Source organism: Mya arenaria, chromosome 15, assembly GCF_026914265.1.
Source record: "Mya arenaria isolate MELC-2E11 chromosome 15, ASM2691426v1".
In the NCBI taxonomy this organism is placed as follows: Eukaryota; Metazoa; Mollusca; class Bivalvia; order Myida; family Myidae; genus Mya; species Mya arenaria.
Genome location: NC_069136.1, coordinates 46,056,805 through 46,076,420, shown reverse-complemented (window position 1 = coordinate 46,076,420; position 19,616 = coordinate 46,056,805). Strand labels below are relative to the sequence as shown.

At 33.9% G+C, this 19,616-nt stretch overlaps 1 protein-coding gene across 2 annotated transcripts; it reads left to right on the top strand.

The window, feature by feature from the left end:
• Positions 1-10,562: 10,562 nt before the first annotated feature.
• LOC128220644 (uncharacterized) lies at positions 10,563-18,279 on the top strand. 2 transcript variants are annotated; one of them, XM_052929123.1, is made up of 6 exons: positions 10,563-11,278; positions 12,306-12,395; positions 12,513-12,665; positions 14,683-14,907; positions 15,027-15,303; positions 17,495-18,279. In XM_052929123.1, exons 1-6 carry the CDS (start codon positions 10,723-10,725, stop codon positions 17,610-17,612), a joined length of 1,419 nt encoding a protein of 472 aa, XP_052785083.1. In that variant the 5' UTR covers positions 10,563-10,722; the 3' UTR covers positions 17,613-18,279. The 2 variants fall into 2 exon arrangements, with proteins under 2 accessions (XP_052785083.1, XP_052785084.1); XM_052929124.1 differs by lacking the exon at positions 14,683-14,907.
• Positions 18,280-19,616: the final 1,337 nt, after the last annotated feature.

Genomic DNA, 19,616 nt, shown 5'->3' with positions numbered 1-19,616 from the left:
GTTTGTTTGGGGAACCTGGATACAAGCATTTTTCAGTTTTTAAACACAATCGGATTTTAATCTCAGTATTAAGTCAACACGCCCTTATCGTTTGACCAACTAACGACAAATTAGTTGAAGGATTTCTACCAAGTTCAAGGTGTAAGAGCCTTAGCGTGTTTGTAATTATTTATAAGAACCTACGTATTTTCAATTTACGGTCACAACGATACTGACCTTTGAACAATTGACCTCAAAAGCAATAGGGTTCGTCTGCTGGTCATGGCCACAAAATATGAGGTCCTTGGACCATAGTCTTCTTCAGATATTGATTGGAAACCGAATTTCAGCTTCAAGTTGACTTTTGATCTACTGACCTCAAAATTAAGATGGTGTATCTGCTGGTGATGACCAATCATACTGCCAAGTTTGAGGTCCCTGAGCTAAAGCGTTCTTCAAATATTGAATGTGAATTTTCAACTGAAGTTCACCACGACTTTGACCTTTAAGACAATGACCTTAAAATTATTAGAATTCATATCATGGCCATGACATACCAATTTAGAAAGTTTAAGATTACTGAACCAAGCTGTTCTTCATATATTGATCCTAAACCGAATTGGAGCTAATGATAATCACCACGAAATTGACCTTTGACCAACAGACCACAAAATCAAAAGGCTTTATCTTCATGACCAATCGGAAACCGAAGGGACGGATCAAATAACTTATACTAACAATTTATATCGTAAGGTCTAATGGTTTTGAGTAATGCATGTGACACAAGCTTTTTATGAAGATGGGAAAATCCTATACTCTTTCAGTTTATAAGGGGTATGATAGCAAAAAAAACCCGAGGAGGTACTCATAAAACATCTTATTTAATTTCTTAACTTAAGTCGATTTTCTAAAATGTTGATCAAATTAAAAGCAACAACAACAAGTGTTTTATCATTAAATTATGTGTTTTGCCCCAAATGAATTAACATAAAGTACTTTAGATAATTCAGCTATTATATAATATGACTTGTAAGATACCTAACCCAAGGAATGAGCTGTATTTGATGGATAATTAGTCTTTTTCACTTGAAAAGAGCTTTGTTTGTGATGGATGAACAGAGCCGCTGAGACAATAGATTTATAAATTCATCTCAAGTATCAACACTTGACAAGAGATTGAAAATGATGAAAATGATGATATGTTTGCAAGGTAGACTAAATGCATCGAATAAAGCCAGAACGATACAAATACTAAACAGCCTCGAAACATTTCATAAGATTATTTTCCAGATTATTTTAAAGCAATAAATAATCTAGATGATAGCTTTTTTTCAATCTGATGAGGATATTTTGAAACTATTCTGAATAATGAAAAGAAAACAAGCTTTTTTCAATGTGATGAGGATACTTTGAAACTATTCTGAATAATGAAAAGAAAACAATGTTTTGATTAACTGTATTTGCCTTTTTGTATAGAAGTGTAAAAAATCTGAATATGGACAAAAGTTCAGGACCAGATCATAAACGAATTATTTTATATGGGAAAGACTTGTTAGGACAAATACTGCTGATCCATTTTAGGGATTTTTTCCCCGGACAAATGGAGTAAAGGATACATTATTTCCATCCACAAAAAAAGATCTTTAAACAATGTTATTGTTTTAGAGATATAACCTTCCTAAGTGTTCTAGGTAAATGTTGTACTTAATGTATTAATGAACGCCTTAGTAAATGCACTAAAAGTAACTATTTTTATATTGAAGCTCAAGTTTTGTTTTGTAAAAACAATAGGTACAACAAACATTATTTATGTATGAACTAGCCAGATAAGCCATGTTTTTAATAATAAGCAGCAGTTATATTGCTTTTTTGTTGATTTTTCTAAAGCGTTCGATTATTAAGTTAGGCAAAATATTATGGTACAAGTTGTATAAATTAGGATTTGGAGGAATATTATTTAGGTCATAGAAAGCATGTATTTACACGTTAATTATAGAGCAAAACTTTTAAATAAAACAGTAGAAGTATTCGAAAGCTTGTTAGGCGTGAGACAAGGCCATAATTTCGGGTTTCATGAGTTGTGGCTTGCACAGGGGCCTGGAAATGTGTCCTTGCTATGCTTTTGTTAATATTTTCAAACGACGTGGCAAGGGCACTTTTTTTCAAACTTTGTATGCTCGAATTTTTTATTCAAAATGTGTATAATAGAATAGAAAATTCCACAAGAGCATCCTTCTACAAGGTCTTCACAAGTTTTGAATTAAAAAAGTATCGAATAACTCTGACAATATTGTTATTCGCAATCTATGTCATAGGACCCGTGGAAAGGGATGGAGAGACTGTATTATTCCAACGAGCGCACGAATAAAACTGTTCGTCCGATACAATTATGGAAATCATAATAGAAGAAAATAAACGAGTATAGCGTAGTGATAGAGTGTACGCCTGTAGAGCGGGAGTTCGTGGGGTTGATCACCGACAGGTGTTCATAGCAATCTGTGCAGTCTGTTACATTTTGCGTCCAACGTAAAACCGTGATTCAATATCTCTAACCTTGGTTTCGTAGATATGTTCACTTTCTCCTCACTTAATTTTCAGGGACGCATTTCAACTTGGGAGGTCAGTATGTCACGGTACTGTTATCTATGCAGGTGTTGAGAATGTGTGTAAGCGGCCCAATAGCTCAATCGGTAGAGCACCCTAGTTAATGACGGGTCTCGGGTTCAAGCTCGGTGTGGCTGCACATTTTGTAATTCTGGTTGCCAATTGGTGCTCGACGAGTCTATTCCGCTCCCGTAGTAGACGCTGCACTGCAAGTGGTTTGCAAGCCGCTACCTCAGGTAGGTATGACCCGAACAGTAACCGGATTCCTCTTGTACTCATTCACATATCCCTGTCGGAAGTATCTTATCAAGGCAGCCAGGGATCAACTAGCATATCATTAAACGAGATCAGAAATTTATATGTAATGATGATAACAATTTCACTACTACTGTTAACATGTTCATTTTTTTTAGGAAAAAAACAAACGAATAAAACCATGTTTCAGATGGAGACTATGCCCGATATCAGATATTGAAGAAAAAACACAACACATTTTTGTAGGTACATGTCACAGAATATTTTGGTCTAGGGGTCGAGCCCGGTACTCCTGCTTGCAAATCAGATGCTCCACTAACTGAGCTTACCGGTCTGGATACCTCAGCACTTCATGACCTGTGCTCAACTACGATTTTAGAGACTCACATCTTCATTGAATAATTGGATCGTATAGCAACCGGTTTTGCATACTGAATGATATGTACTAATTGAGGTTAGGTTCTATAGCTTTGTCAATGTTGCTTCAAGTGTATTGCTTTAAAAAATGATTCCTCTTTATTGCATTCATGTGTGCATGGACATGAAAACAAATAAAAGTTGCCCGATATTAAACGTTTAAATTTCTTTTGTCACAGTTCTCAGAACATTTATCACCAATTAGTGTCTAGTCGGTTTCAATACACAAAAACGTTGATATTAGTTATATTCTTCAAACATGATAGATAAAGAAAACATGATGTTAGAACAAAATGCAGTGCAATAATAGCTAAATTGAAGATTTATGTGCAACAATATGTAGTAGTCATAGAATCCAAATGAAATGTATGCAATAGTTCTGGAGCGTATGGACTGACGCGACGTCAGGAGACGTTATGCCATTTCTGATGTATCATGACAACGACGTTAATTTGCAGTATCATCTATCTTGACGTTAGATGGAAAGGTCAAAGACGTCCAACAGACCAGGTCATCATGCTGGGATTCGAAAACGTGATTTAACCTTTAAACAATGTAGATAATCTCATATTAAAATGAAAAGAGAATACTGCGATCATCCTGTGACATGGCTGAACATCACTTTTAAACAAAATAACACTGTGAAATAATCTGATAGATAAATCAACAAAATATTAAACAATTAAATAATGTCAAATGTAAGGAAGAGTCATTTCAGAGTCTGTATACAGTAAGGTAGTCATTTCCAAACAATCCTTAAGCGTCACAATGACTTATATCGCAATACTGCGCTTCAAAGGAAACTCGAAACTCGTGTATGACAACCAGCAGCATAAGATGAGTCCGGATTTAACAAGTTCTTCCGCAACGATTTGATATTCTAATCCTTTCTGCTTTCGTGTGGTCTGAGTTTCATGTGCTAAGTGTTTCTTGCTGTAAAAGGAAAACAAAATATACCATCGATTTTGACTCAACCTTAAGTGAGTTCGGTGTTTTAGGCGAGCTTTATGGGATAGCTGTCATTGTATATCGCACCATTCAAAAGTTGGCACTCTTTCTCCGGCTGACTGCATTCGTTTGCAGGTAAGTACATGAAGTGATTTATTCAGCAAATATGATATGTTTACTTAATCTACTGGTATATTGTATAGCTAAATGATGCTGGCTCCGAATTGGCTTATATGTTATTGAAGTTGTTCGAACAAGTTTGATGTCATAATCAAGTGTAAGTCACCTATAGATTTTTTCATTGAATGGTACCCACAATCACTCTTATATTAGATTATAACATAGTTGGATGCAAGTATGGTCGGTTTGTATTATAGTCATTGTAGTATTGCTTTGTACGCTATGCGTCTCTCGTTCAGTGTATCCTAGGCCTTAGCCTTGTATCTTTAAACAGTGTCTTTGGACGCTGTGTGTCTCTCGTTCAGTGTATGATCATGATCTTTAAAATGAAAAACTACAGGTTTATGAATAATATACTTATGTTTATTAATAAAATTCTTATGTTGAAAAATCATATATTTTTTTGTTTATTTTGTACAAGTCTAATAATGCTTGCCAAAACTTATACTTTGCCTTCACCTTGTTTAGACTCACCTGGCAATAGGAAATTGCTCCTTTGATACTCTTAGTGAAATATCATCTATTTCGTTGGTGCTATTTAAAACTGTTGACATGCGTTCGAACGTTTTGCGGAGGCGTCCATCTTTGTTAAATTGTTCGATTTTGTGCAGACCCATGCTTTCTGCTGCTGTTAATGTTATTTTTCTTCAATAAATCGACAAATTTTGATCCATATTGAGCTGACGTTGGCTTGATGTGAATAAAGTCATATCACTATCAGTCAATATATATATATATATCGTTCGCTGAAATAAACAAAAATGATACTTTGATTTTTTCATTAATATGACGTTTTTCATGTATAGAGTACAATATAGGGAATTATAAAGATAAAGACTGATTTAAAATACTGTATGTTACCTAGGTCAAGCAGACATCTGTCGAAGTCCTCTTTATAAATTGACACTTCAGGGGTTTATTCTTCAAAGCTTTCTTGCTGTCGAATAGCCTGCTGAACTGGTTAAAAAATATTGGCAATCTTCAATGAGCCTTGTGAAACTCTGAATCTTTGAGAATTGTTTATTGAGTTCGATGCATCCCTTCTCGACATGGCTCAGATGCAAATCTTCTTCAAAGTATCAAACAGTTGAAATGGTATAAACATTTTTTTAAATTTAATCCTTTTATATACTGTGCTTTATCATTTATTAAACATTGCGCCGTACCAAAAAAGACCAACAATAATTTTACTGAAAATTAGTGCTTTATTTCAATCATACATTTGTCGAAGTCCTCTTTATAAATGGGCACATAATGCATTCTTCAAAGCCTCCTTGCTGTCGAATGACCTGCTGAACTGGTTCAAAAATCAGTTACTAGTTATGGTTAATAATAAAATTCATAACATGTAACTAGGTCACAAGAACTTTTTCATGGAACATAAATTGTAAAATGGCACTATGTATTTGGTGAGTATACCACAAACTTACTTTCTTGGACAAATAGAGTGAGAAACAGCAATATGCACTGCACTTTAGCCTGTTAAATCGTAGTCATTTCAAGTCGATTCAATTTACCATGCATTTGTATCTTTTGTTTGCAATTTTTTAGCAGATTCATAACTATACTTCTGCTTCACGTGTATTCTATTTAAAACGGAGAATTAGTCCAAAACATACCTTTTCCAAGATTGCGGTTACTGTTTACACTTTGAATGGAACGGTGCAGGTCGATTAACCATCTTGGTACAGTTAATTCTAAACTGGCGAAGACGATGACACGACTCATTCTGTCTAGCACGCCATCATTGCCATTTTAACACATATGCTGTGGTTTGTTCAAGAACAAAAAGACGTGTCAACAAGGTTTTTTAACTTGTCTAAACAAATAGTTGCTCTTGTTTACATAACAAACGATCTAATATGCGGATTTTCTTTTATTGCATGATCAAAATAATTCCAATTCATAATATCGTTGTAATGTGACCTGCGTTTCGATGACACTAAAAACAATATGTAACAGCTTGAACACAAACTGGTTCAGAGGTTTCATTGCCAAATGCGATATCGTTTTTTAATTGTCGAATTGACAACGAACCCCAACTATGCAATACCACTATTACATAATATACATGTACACGACACCTCATGAAAGAAAAACATAGTATGACACTAAAAAACAATATGTAACAGCTTGTACACAAATTGGTTCAGAGGTTCATTTTAAGGTACCCAACACATACATATTGGTAATTTTAATAGATTTGAAAGGGTTTCACGAGAAAAGAACAGAACAAGTATTAAATACATACATAATTCAAAGTCAAACTTGCATAACAATCGATTGTAGGCAGTTAAAGATTAAACAGTATGCCATTCCATGGCTGTCCGTGTGCAAAGCGATGTATTGAATTTGTACTTCATCTTACATATTTGTAATATACATTCATTTCAATATACCAATTATATTTGTCAGTATCATATGGGCAACCAGAAATCTATGGTCCATATTTATCACCGATTCTATAAAATAGCGATGTACACATTCTATATCGGATACCTTAAATGAACAAAGTATGTTAGGCACTCTACAAACGCTTACGAAATGCGTCAAAGACAAATTGCAATAACAGAAATGTGGTTCTATTATTGTGAAGTTGTTGTTTGATAAACGGTTATATATGGCTGGAATTCGTTCATAGGTATTGACATATTTCTGAATTTCATATCCGAAACATTAAATGATAAAGTAAACTACAGGGACAAATAAAGGTATTTATTAAGTATCTACAAAAAACGGAAGGCACATCTTTCATTTTTAAGACAAATATATTTACATCATTGTATATAGAACATATACATTCTCTGGAATTGAAGCGAAAATGTTCATTGTGACATTAAACAAAGAAGCTGATAGAACGTTTTCGCTTCTACCCTTTTTTATTCAATCTTCATGAAAATGTCTAAAATGACATTACTTACAACATATACTGGTTGAGTTTGTAAATCCGAACAGTTTTGACAGTGTTTTAACAATATCTTTGCGAGTTTTGTTTCTAGTAACTTCAAACTTGGCATTAATAATGTTTGGTTAAAAGCTCAGCCTCTGCTGAAGTACACATTCACAAAATAGTTTGATTCATAAACGCAAAACGTTCATTTCAAGCACAGTAAATCACCATTCAATCGGTAAAATGGAGTATGCAAATCCCGATCGCTTTTAAAATTATATTTTATCTAAGAATAGATTGCTATTCCGTCATAGTTTGTTTTTATTTTTAATCAAACACACAATGGGAATGGAAATCAACTCGAAGAGAATCTAATCTTAGAAAATTTGAGTTGTGTCCCTTGCTTCGAAAATCTAAGAACATTCCTTACCCATGATATTGATTACAATGCGATTTAAAATCTGTGACGTCATTCCCCGCGTGCTGCATATTTACATTTCACCTGATTAGGAGTTTGACAGGGATTTATAAGAAAAATACTCACCTAAACTTGACGAAAATTCGCATTCGTTGCTAAGGCAAGCGTTTGTATCGGTCTAGATTATTGAATTATTGATCGAGGTAAACAAACGCGTGATTTAACAGGTGTTCGGTATGTATAGACTGTTCGGATTTACAAACTCAACCAGTACTGTATAATATTATGATAAATTTTAACAGTATTTATTAAAACAATCAATTTGCATCAAGATGTCATTCTATTTTAATATTAAGCAACAAAAAGAGGCAAATCAAAACATTCTCGCATCCAATTAGTCACTAGCACAATCCTTTCCGTAGAAGATAAACACATGTTGGTCATTAAAACACCAATAAACACATTCACTTATGATACATACGGCAAGGTTTCATAGGTAGATATGGGTGCAAAAAAGTATAAAGAAACATTTTGTTTTAAGTAGTTCAACTATTCAAGTGATCCTAGTGAATTTCACCACGAATACAATCGTTGTAAGTTATATTATACGGATCTGAAACGGATATCAAACCGAAACCAACTGGTCCTTGAATATGTTATGGTTCCAAACCTGAAACAGTATAAAAATGTTACAATATACATATCATACGAAGCTGATGCTCCTAGCTTCGGGTATAATAACAAATACATATGTTCTTGTTTAACGTAAGTGAAATATAACTTAAAATTGGCACATCATGAATGTTCACCCATTTCATATATTATTAAGGACAACGAATATTGTATTGTTTTTGCTAGATTAAAATAATAATTTCCTAGTGATGGTCTTTCTTAATATTTTCTATTAACTAATATACACAAAACTTGCTTGAATGGATAGTATACGTACAGCAACCTACGTTAGATTTAAAGTGTTGACCCTGTACATCGTCAAAAAACCCATTTCTCCTTGTTTTTTTCAGTTCTATAAGTTGTTGGAACGATAAAATAGCGCCCTCTTCTGAGTGTAGCTCGACTGAACACACTGCGATATTTGACAAAAGGCTGGGATGCTACCCTGTCCAGACTGTCGTGCATTCGGTTCTTCAGATAATTATCAGACTGAAAGGAACTAGACTTTTGAATATAACGAAAGCAAATGTGTAAATTTTCACTTATTACTGATTCGATCTTTTGTTCAGCATTCAAATACAGTAAACCTGCGTTCGCTCGAGGACACCGGTGACCGAGCCAAAACCTCGAGGGAATCGATGTGTCGAAAGCCCCGAATTTCAATTTTCTAGTCTGTTATGAAATATCTTACAGTGTATTTTAAGTTTGAAGTCATCAAGCCGACTGTTTACTAATACACCGATTATGTGTTGCGTTGTGGAACTCGCTCATATGTCCAAAGGCTGTCATATATTAAATGTAAAATGTAAAAGAAATATCAATAAATGAATAAATAGAAATGTTTATTATTACAAAATTGCCATATTGCAAAGCAAATTGACAAGAATGAATTCTTCTCAGAAATTCCTATATTGGATCGATATGGTAGTGTTAATTACTCATTTACATTTCTCACAATTTACTTGTCATAATTACCTTCTCAAATGCCCTTATCAACTATTAGCGGTCATGCGTTAACAGTAATAATCGTGTTTTTTCACACCTTATCAAGTTGCCTTCCAACTGTCATTGCAATGTTTACAACTTGCGAAACTTTTAGGACCTAGCAATTGTTTGTTTATTTTGGAAACCGCGTTCGGGTAAAAGTGTGAAATTATGACCTCGAGGGAGTCATAAGGTTTTGTGAATGATTTGTGTACTTGGGACCGAATATATTGCTCAAATCCTCGACATATTTAGGTTTCGATGTAGCGTAGGTATATTTTACATGAAAATAGAAGGAAAAATGTTCGGGACCAAGCTTCGACCTCAATGGGACCGCCGGTTCTCGAACGACCGCTTGTTCGAACGACCGATCGTCTGTTTGTCTCTCTGCCCTTCTGTTCAAGGGAAATAATCACCTTATTCTCGTCTTTGGTTATGTCTCAAAGATGTCATTAAAAAGTAATAATGCATTCGTGACAACGGCAGCCTCGAAAACTGTATACATTAGGCGTTGACCAAATACTTAAGGTTTAGTCCCTATAATGCATCGATATGAAGACCAAACAGAATAATTATTGTATCCATGCCATAGTAATTTAACTAATTATCACAATAATCATGTGAAGACTAGAAATTTAGCATTTAAGGTTTTCCAATAGTGGGTCAGGTCTAAATTTTAACCACATGAAGCCCATTATTAAATTGTTCTGATTTTAACATGATAGAAGATGGAAAATGTTAGTAACACAGAGAACATTTAAAAAATGACTCTATGGATTGCATCTTGGGATAATATATTAACTGAAGCAGTATCAAACAGATCAAAAATTAATAGTTGTATTTTACTTAATGAAGGTTTATTTTTCTGCCTTTACTGCTTTTTTTATATAAATGTATATACATACTATTTCAAAAACATTTAAACGGTGTTGTCCTACTTTTTATCTGTCAATAACACTTATGAGAACTGCACTAAATGAATACTGAGAAGAGCATTTTAGAATTAATAAAATGCTCGGGAAAACATGTTTAAAATGGTTGTTACTCGTGCTGCCGTGTATTTGAAGACAAGTTTTGCACTCAATATCTGATTGTCGTTATTTTGTGCTATATATTTGAACAAGTCATTAAATCATACCCTATAAGAATAACAAAGAGGTGTCTACAAATTTGAATCTTCATTATGTCATTCCTTTCAATGTTTTACGCAGTAAATTGAGTGTTAAGTTAGCTAGCTTTACTTTAAGGAAAATCAAGACGTTTATGTTTTAAGATTTATTTGGAGACACTTCATCACAGTCAAAGAAAATAAAAGGCAAACGCCTTGATGAAATCAGTTTCATTTCGTTCAAAAGTTTAATATTTTTCACGAACTATGTCGGACAATAAAAACTATAACAGATTAATCAAAATGTTTGTCAAAGTTGGAAAAGTTGTCTTAGTCCAACTTATAGAAAGGTATGTGTCGATCAGAGGACGTGAATGGACTGTTGATCACCTTATTCACGAAAACATAGCTAGAATTACTGCAACGACTACGGGACACAAGAACATAATGATATTCTTTCCTGGGCTTAACCAGCGGACAGACCTTGCAGCATGGAGCATGCACATGCTTTGTTTTGTGCTCAGAGAAATTTGCGTTGATTTGCCAGACAGCGTTTCACACAGCATCGATGAGTTGAGAGGCATACGAGATACCATCTGTTTCGGAGAAGCGGCCATGAGCGATCATTCATTTGAACAAATGGTTTCCAGCATAAGAAGAATATTCAGTTCCCTTTCGGAATATTCTGGAGAAAATGCTCAGGTAGATGAAGAACTTAGAGCACCTTTAACCAAACCCGATGAACAAGTTTGCTTCACAGAGGTTGTTGCGTGGCATACAGATGAAAAGGAACATAGAGAAAGAGTGCGAGAGGTACCAGACGGTAAGAATTAAGACACTTCTACACAAAGTTATATTGTTCAATAGCAGGATAAAATCGGCATTTATGTTTAATTTGACTGTTGTGGCATCTCCATGATGAATAATGCACAGGTTTCATCATACACTCTAGTAAACGCATTTTTCATGTGGCGTATGCGAACGTCGTTGCAGACTGTAAATTTAAACGGCTTCTGTTTTAGCGATAATTGCTTCCCTCAAAAGATTTTGCGGAAAATAGGTAAACCATCGCACTTTTTTCTGGTTGTTGGTCTTGACGTGGGCGGGTCCCATTCTTATGGTTAAATGATGAGTATGGTTGTAACTTTCTGAGCTGTCTTGCAATGCGAATATATAGCGTAAGTTGTCCTTTTGAGTAAAGTAGCGATACAGTTTCAGTTTGATGGTCAAAATACGTTGACGGTTTTGTCTCATTCTGTGTTAGAAAGTAGTGCACTTCTGCCATGTGCTGGTGATGGCAACGGCGGCGATGCGATGATGAATATGATTAACTGCTTTGTGGATACACTTGAATTAGTTATCCATATTTGCTTCCCTGATGTCTTAACAGAGCATCATCGGAAAGTCTTAATGACGATCTTGATACCGCGTAGAGTACATGTTGTTCGGTCTCCTGGTAGCCCACGGATGAGACACATTTACTTCAAACGCGTCCTTAAAACACATTTCTGCAATGTCTTACTAGACAAGAACACTAGTTTATGCCAATCAACTAGTACACTTTTTACTCGTCTGTATTTCGAAGCAAATGTCAATGACTTGTAATAGCCATGATGTCGTTGTCAATAAGAGTCATCGTCGACGTGCATTTTTTAACACTTGCTATGACTCAAAAACTGTTCAAGATATGTAATTGAAACATTGTTCACTTGTATCCAGAGACAATACATACGCGTCAGGCAAAGCACATACCCCTTACTGTAATGATTTTCGAGTTATTACCACTGTTACGCTAAAATCAATACGAGCAATTGCCTCCGCTCTGTGACCTTTTTTATTTTATACTACAGAACTGAAAATGATTACGGACAGAATTGTGAGTCTAAGAAAGGCGAACAAAGCGGTTCCCCCAAGGGAAGAAGCCATGCTAGAGCTACCAGGTATTGCCACGGCGTAAACACTAGTAAAAGTAGTAGTATTTGTGTGTGTGTTTTTCAAATTGTGACATACATATATACTTATCGTACTTTTTGTACTCATTTTTAAATATGTTTCAGTTCTTAAAATAGTTCTGCAACCTAAAGCCAAAACTTTGCGTCAAAGCCTTGATGTATCTAAGCGCTTAGCTACAGCCTTCCTAGGGGTGCAGAGTACAAGTTTAGACGATTTGGAAAGAGAGGTGAAAAGGGTTATTGAAACTCTAAAATCGGGTAAGTGTATTCGCTTGAGAAAAATTGATTGAAGGCAAACAAGTCTTAAGTGTTTTTTAACACAATCAACTTCAAATGGCTTAAAATCCCATCTTGAACAATGTAAGATTAAGCCTCAAAGAGCAAAGTATATTAAAAAATCATTAATATTTTATTCAACCTCAGTATAATATTTTAAAACATGTATATATTAACATGTTGATCTATGTCAATAGGATGCCCATGAGATGTTGTCATTAAAGGAATTTTCAAGTGCAAAAGTGTGTTTGAAAGACTAAATATAACTTTTCAAAAAGTAAACTTTTATTTCGGTTCAGGGTTCACTATTAAACAATAATATATATATATCCCTGATACACAAGTAGTTGTGTTAAGATTCAAGCGAATTCTATAAAAGTAACGTTCATCAGATTATGACCTAAAACTTGCATTTCTTTCAAGAGTATGAAAGATGTTTTGTGTCACAAACTAATCGTCAATGTCGTGCGACTTTGTCGTGACAACTTCTTTTCGCATTTTTTGTTACAAATCCAAGTGAATAATAGACACTATCTTCCTTTTTATATTCCATACATTTTCTTATTAAAACATATAATCAAGAAGCCATTGTACAGTGTCGATTGAATTATCTGCGACAAAACACATTTGAGATCATGAAGCTAACGTATTCCAAACTGAAAGATAGCAGAAGGCAAATTAAATAGCATTTGATTTGATTTCCTTCAAAATGGATTATCTTATATTTATATTTGATTCCCTTCGCAATTAAACTGTATCAAGGCATTTTCAGGCATTCTCTGGGTTGAAATATTGTTTTATTTACCCAAGTGCGCACTGGAAACGTTTCAATACGAGGAAACATGTTTTGAAGATAATCTATAAGATATATTTACAACACTAGAATTATTGTATCACCAAATATAATAGTATTATGTTAAACTTATCTTCTTTAGATAACATATTTATCTATTTTCGGCATAAGCAGCCTTGACCTTAATTCCCAAAATTAAGAACGCCTACGGCTCATCAGTTGCTACACATAAAATTGCTGTATTAAATGTCATTCCTAACTAAAGTGAACATTGAACACATACCTTTCCTTGACCTTACAAACTCAAAATGCGATCCAAAGGTAGGTTTCGCAATTGTTAACCATTTTAAGTTACAGTGACCTTGAAATTGAAAAACATATCTTTAATATTATCCAAAAGAACGTTTTCACATTGCATTGCTACATACCAAATCTCGTCTCCATATATCAATCCCAACTAATATTAGGGCGGATACCACCAGTTTGAAGCCCGAACGTCCGCCTGTCCACCAACGACATTATCATTTTAATCACTTTGAGAACATTGGCTATAAAAAGATGTTTCAACATCGAGCGTGCTTGAATCTCAGTTAAAGTCAATATATAGTACAGCATCGGCAATTTCTTGCATCAAACGGTCACTTAAAACATTATCAGTCTTGTGTCTCATTTCGCATTGGGTCATTTATCACTCACTTGTTAAAGTGTAAATGATGTTAAGCCTGAAAAGCATGGCTGACCTATGAGGATTATTTGCCCGGTGTCCTTGTCGTCGTCGGTGAAATATTTTGGTTTCAGGTCAATTTCAGATTATTTGTTTTCACGCCTTAGTGTAGAGTTTTCAAACAAAGCATGCATACTGGTCTTGGTCAATATGTGTTAGGCCAATAGTTCAAAAATGAACGTCTTTGATAAGTTAGCTAGAACAATTACGTGTGTTTACGGTCAATATTTGATCGACTTGGAATATAATTCAAATTCAGTATGAACATTAGTCATGGTAAGTTAATTGATTTTTGGGCCAATAGAAAAATTAATGTCGCTTCCTCCAAGCAAAAGAGCCAATTCGCGAAATTCTATTTTCTTAAAAAAACTATTCGGATCTTGTTTTATTATGGTAAAATATACTTAAATGTTGATATATAACGATAAATAACTGCATTGTTTTTTGTATTGAGCATTCCTGTGATTTTAAGTAATTTGTAGAAAATTTGCAACTGAGCAATGTCAAGAGGGGATGCATCGAACTTCACATACAATGTTCAAACATTGAGAGTTTCACAAAGCTCATTGAGGACTGCGTCAGTGGAAAACTTACTAACATGTTTGAACCAGTTCAGCAGGCTATTCGACAGCAAGAAGGCTTTGAAGAATACACTCAGGAATTGTTTATGTATAAAGACGATTTCGACAGTTGCATGATTGAACTAGGTAAAAAAACAAGCGTCTTATTGTTTCGTGAATTTTGATGACTCAATAAAACTCAATGAAGATTTTTCGACAAACTAAGGAAACATAAAATCTCTATGTATCATTGTTCTCTATTTCAGCGAACAACATTGACAACTACTTGACGGACAATGAAATGACTTTATTCGCGTCAAGCCATCGTCAGATAAATATTGATAAAAATCTGTCGAGTCATTGCGGAGAAATAACATTAACAGTTAAATGTAACAAATCAGAGGATCTCCAAAAATTCGAGCAATTTAACAAAGATGGACGCCTCTATAAAACTTTCGAACGTCTGTCAACGGTTTTGAATCGATCCTACAAAACAGAGGATATTTACTTAGAAGTAGCAATGGAGCAATTACCACTTGTCAGGTGAGTTTTGAATAAGTTCAAACAAAAGTGTGTATTTTAGTTTGTGCCATCAACAATGAACAAAGCTTTAAAATAACAATTTCATTTTAAAAGTTAAGTAAAAAGTTAATTATGGACCTTTAAGTGTATAATTTATATTGAACTTTTCCGTTGACGAACTGATTTTCCTAGCGCATGTGCAAAAAAATTAATATTTATATATATATATATATATATATCTGTATATATATATATATTTACCACACGCGCTCGGAAAAATGGTCAAACGAAAAAAAAATGACTGAAGTTCAATCTTTTAATACTCTGTAAAGATACTGCCTTGGTAGGCGAAACAGGAGTTAACTGTGGAGGTAAATAAGTTTTTAAGATACCCTAAGAGAACCACACAATAAACTTTTATACAGCTGGTTTTCTATTACGAAAAAGCTGAGTACCAACTTGAAAAGGTAAATAAAGGTAATAAAAAACTATTAAGTGTCCATTGTTTGCTTACACTTGTTTATGAATACACAATTTCACACTACACTCTCAACATTTATCAATAACATATTAGCCAAATCGTAGACAGTATCAACTTCACGAAAATGAATTATAAAGCAAAGATATCATATAAACTTAAAAACTAACTTCAATGAAAGCGCTGAAAGTGTTGAAAGGCTGTTAAAGGTGCGAAAAGCGTGATTTTACTTTTTATACAATTATGTTTACAGACAATAACACTCCACAAATCCAAAAGTAGTTTGAGTCGCCCCAAACAGTATGGGGTACTGTGAATTTATGATTTTTTATGAAGAAAGCTACCTTTATAAAAGCAGCTGATAAACCTGTTGGATAAACCAAATTCCATTTTTATAAGGAATATAAAAATATCTGCATGATTCAATCTCAAATCATTGTCGGAACAGCTAATCTAAAACACTTCGAAACTTTCTTACTTTTACATAATTTAAGTAGGGTGCATGACTATAATCAGTAATCTTATTTCTAAATAGGCTAAGATTATGAGATTCTGATATTAACCTAGTCATTTTTTTTAATATATTTTTAACTTATTGTTGTGTCCCAATTTGTCCATTATTTGAGCATATTATTCACAAATAATATATATCTTTAATTGACTAGGTATCCCTTTTGTATATAATTGGTACGATAATTAATAAACATCATTGATCGAGAAATTGTCCCTCTATAAATATTTTGTTAAAAATGGTACGTATAATTGGTAAAATTTAAACAATAGAATGAATATAAAACTCCACCGCTTTTACCACGTTTCGGTTTATAATTGCTCTTAATATTTCATCATTAGTAATTTCATCATTAAACAATGTATATGTTATATCATTGCTGAACTCAATTTGTTGGCAAGTCATTTTCTTCATTTGTATTTGTTTTAAACAGTTTTTTTAAACTGCTCTTCCCACTGTTGGATAGATATTGGGTTACCGCATTTGGCATGGGTCGTCATTCGTTTGAGTTTTACTCAAAAGTATTATTGATCATCGCACGTATATATAAATTCGTTTAGTTCTTTATCATAGAAAGTTTGTTTTGTGTCATCGCATGTATTTCTTAACGTCCGTTTTGCGTCTTAGCATTTGTTTAAATTTGCAATAATGTTATTTCTTCTGAGTAATCGAAATGCTTTAATCTTAAGATTTTTTCATAGATACACATTCGGAATCACACCATGGTGGTTGTTTATTAATCCGTGTAACAAGTTGTTTTTCACAAACTTCGTCGCATCTTGGATCAGCGATAAAATTCATCACGAAAGATATACTCTATTTCCGTTTATAATTTCATGTAAATATTATTGAGTATAATCTTGGGTAAAGCAATTTATGATCTGATTTCTGAATGGGGATGCGTTAACCTTACTGAAGTTTAACTTCTTAAATGATGCAAAGTGTATACTGACCTTTTGTAAAGATGCACCACATTAAAAGGAGAACATCAGTGGCATATGTGCTGAATTACTTTGTTAGCTTATATAAAATCTGCTAATAGTATCAAAAAAGTCGTCAGAATAAATAATGTTATCGATAAAATTGCATCCAGCCTGCCCAACAGTGCCAACTTATCAATGGTGCTATATTCAATGATAGCTATTCATCATGGCTCGCCTTCACCAAAAGCGCTTAACGCTGAGTCAAAATCTAAGGTATAATTTGTGTTTCTTTTACTGCAGGGAACAGGTAGAGCCTGAACCTCATGTCACACAAGAGCAGATTGAATTGGGAATTACAAGCGTTGCGGATGACCTTACTAAATCCGGACTGCTCCTCCAGCGATATAAGACTTGGTGAAACCAGAAAATGATTTGAAATGTTACTACATTACTGTATACTGACTCTTAAATTATCTTTTCTTTCATATGATACTGTTTATTTTAATCAGATCTGTGTTCGTATTACAGAAGCATCTAAAGATTTTTTAACACATTTAAACTCAAGTGTTACATTTGGAATTGTCATATTTCTTTAAAAAAATCTTGTTCTTTAAATGGAGTTTTCATTTTTAAAAACTTAAATGCCCATATTTTAATTGCAGAATATTCACTTAGAATAACACTTTCTTCCAGTTAAATGAAACAGTTAAGGAATTGTTGAATTTCAAAAGGTATTTTTTACGTAAGATGCTTCTGTTATACGGCCCCTGTATTCAATACGTTTCAGTGATGATTTATTGATGCTAAGTCTATCTCGAAAACTCAAACTGTTTGATTTCAGTAGAAATGGGTACTTGTGTATGAAACTTTGTTAATCCTACTTAGGAACTACTAATGATGTGTTTAATATTCTAGTTATATTCCGCCTGAAAACTCAACTATTTATAAAATTAGACTCTCTCCTTTTGGAACTGTTAATGACATGCGTCGTTACAACCTACTTGGTGACGTCATCGTGACTGGCGGTCCTTCAAGCTAAATTTGCCAATAAAAAACAAACAAATAAAGAGATGTCATAAATTTGTCTGTCCATACAAAATGTTTTCTTGATTGCGGCCCGCAATAAAAAAATGAATAGGAATACAAAAAGATTTGCAATAAGCGACGTTAATGCGGTAAGGCAACTGTAGCAGCTGATGTTACAAGGTACCTCGACTTAGTCAATGGCGCGGCCTATTTAAACAATGATGTTTACTTCACACGTTTCCAGTTGTTACAAGCTGCTATTCGTTGAGGACAGACGACGAAAGACACCACCAATAAGTCTGTATAAGGCTCTTCCTTACTTCAAAAGGTAAAAGGGTAAGGCCAATATTAAAATTAACACTTCATTTATATTTCACTTTTAACGGTGAGTAATAATTCTCAACAGTTACTCATTTAATAATTTTGATACAGTATAGCATTCGCTAAAGTTTCGGTGTTTAAGGGTCAATTTTAAAGAAGGAATATTTAGGTAGTGGTTGATAAGGTAGGTTTTCTATATTAGAGCCCTTGCTAGGTTTCACCCCAGCCACAAGGGAAACAAATCGTACAGATGAACGCTCTTTTCATGGAAGAGTTACTTCCTGTTGAATAAATATTTTTTTATTTTTTTTTGGGGGGGGATCAAGTTATTTTTATAATGGGTTGGTGAAGGGTTACCTTTTCAAGTTACTTTCTCCCAAAGCTAACTTGTCACTTTTGTTGATAGGGGGGCTAACGACAGGTGGTATTGGTTAAAATGTTGATACTTAAGAGTTTACGCCCTTCCCTTCTCCCAAATGACTAATAAACACCTAATAGTCCAAGGGAAACAACTCGCGTATAATTAGAAAACGTTGTTAATGCAGTCAGCTATCGCCATCTATCAATTTTATTTGAACGTTAAAAAACAACAACAAAAAAACAAGGGTGGTGAAACGGCGGCGTTATATTATATAAAAGTACATGTAGACATTTATTACTAACTTGCTTTACAAACATTATGAGCCTACTTTAACTGGTGAGCTTATATACATACAAGTCATGTTCTTCTAGTTAAATACTTTGGATTTTTATGAACCTTTAAGTAAAGCAACTATAAAACTTAATATAACGCCACTGGATTGTTGCTAACTTTAATATTGGAAGCAAAAAGTTTTAAGAAGGTATCATCCATCCTTTTAGTGCGAACAATATTTGGACGTGATTAGAAGTGGAATAAAGAGACGTTAAGTCGTTCAGATGAGAACTTCTACACATCGGTTAAGAATAAAAACCGCAAGATAGGACGAAATCGTATTGAAAGACACAAACGTGTATGCCACGTGTATTTTTGTTTAAATATGCACTTTATGTAGAGCTTCGACGAAAACACATCAAAACGTTTTATTGGAAAAAT

Bases quoted from the DNA above. Each gene is read 5' to 3' on its own strand.
- LOC128220644 (XM_052929123.1), top strand. From the start codon at position 10,723: ATGTCGGACAATAAAAACTATAACAGATTAATCAAAATGTTTGTCAAA. The intron at 11,279-12,305 runs GTAAGAATTAAG...TTTATACTACAG, and splicing joins AGTGCGAGAGGTACCAGACG to AACTGAAAATGATTACGGAC. The intron at 15,304-17,494 runs GTGAGTTTTGAA...CTTTTACTGCAG, and splicing joins GAGCAATTACCACTTGTCAG to GGAACAGGTAGAGCCTGAAC.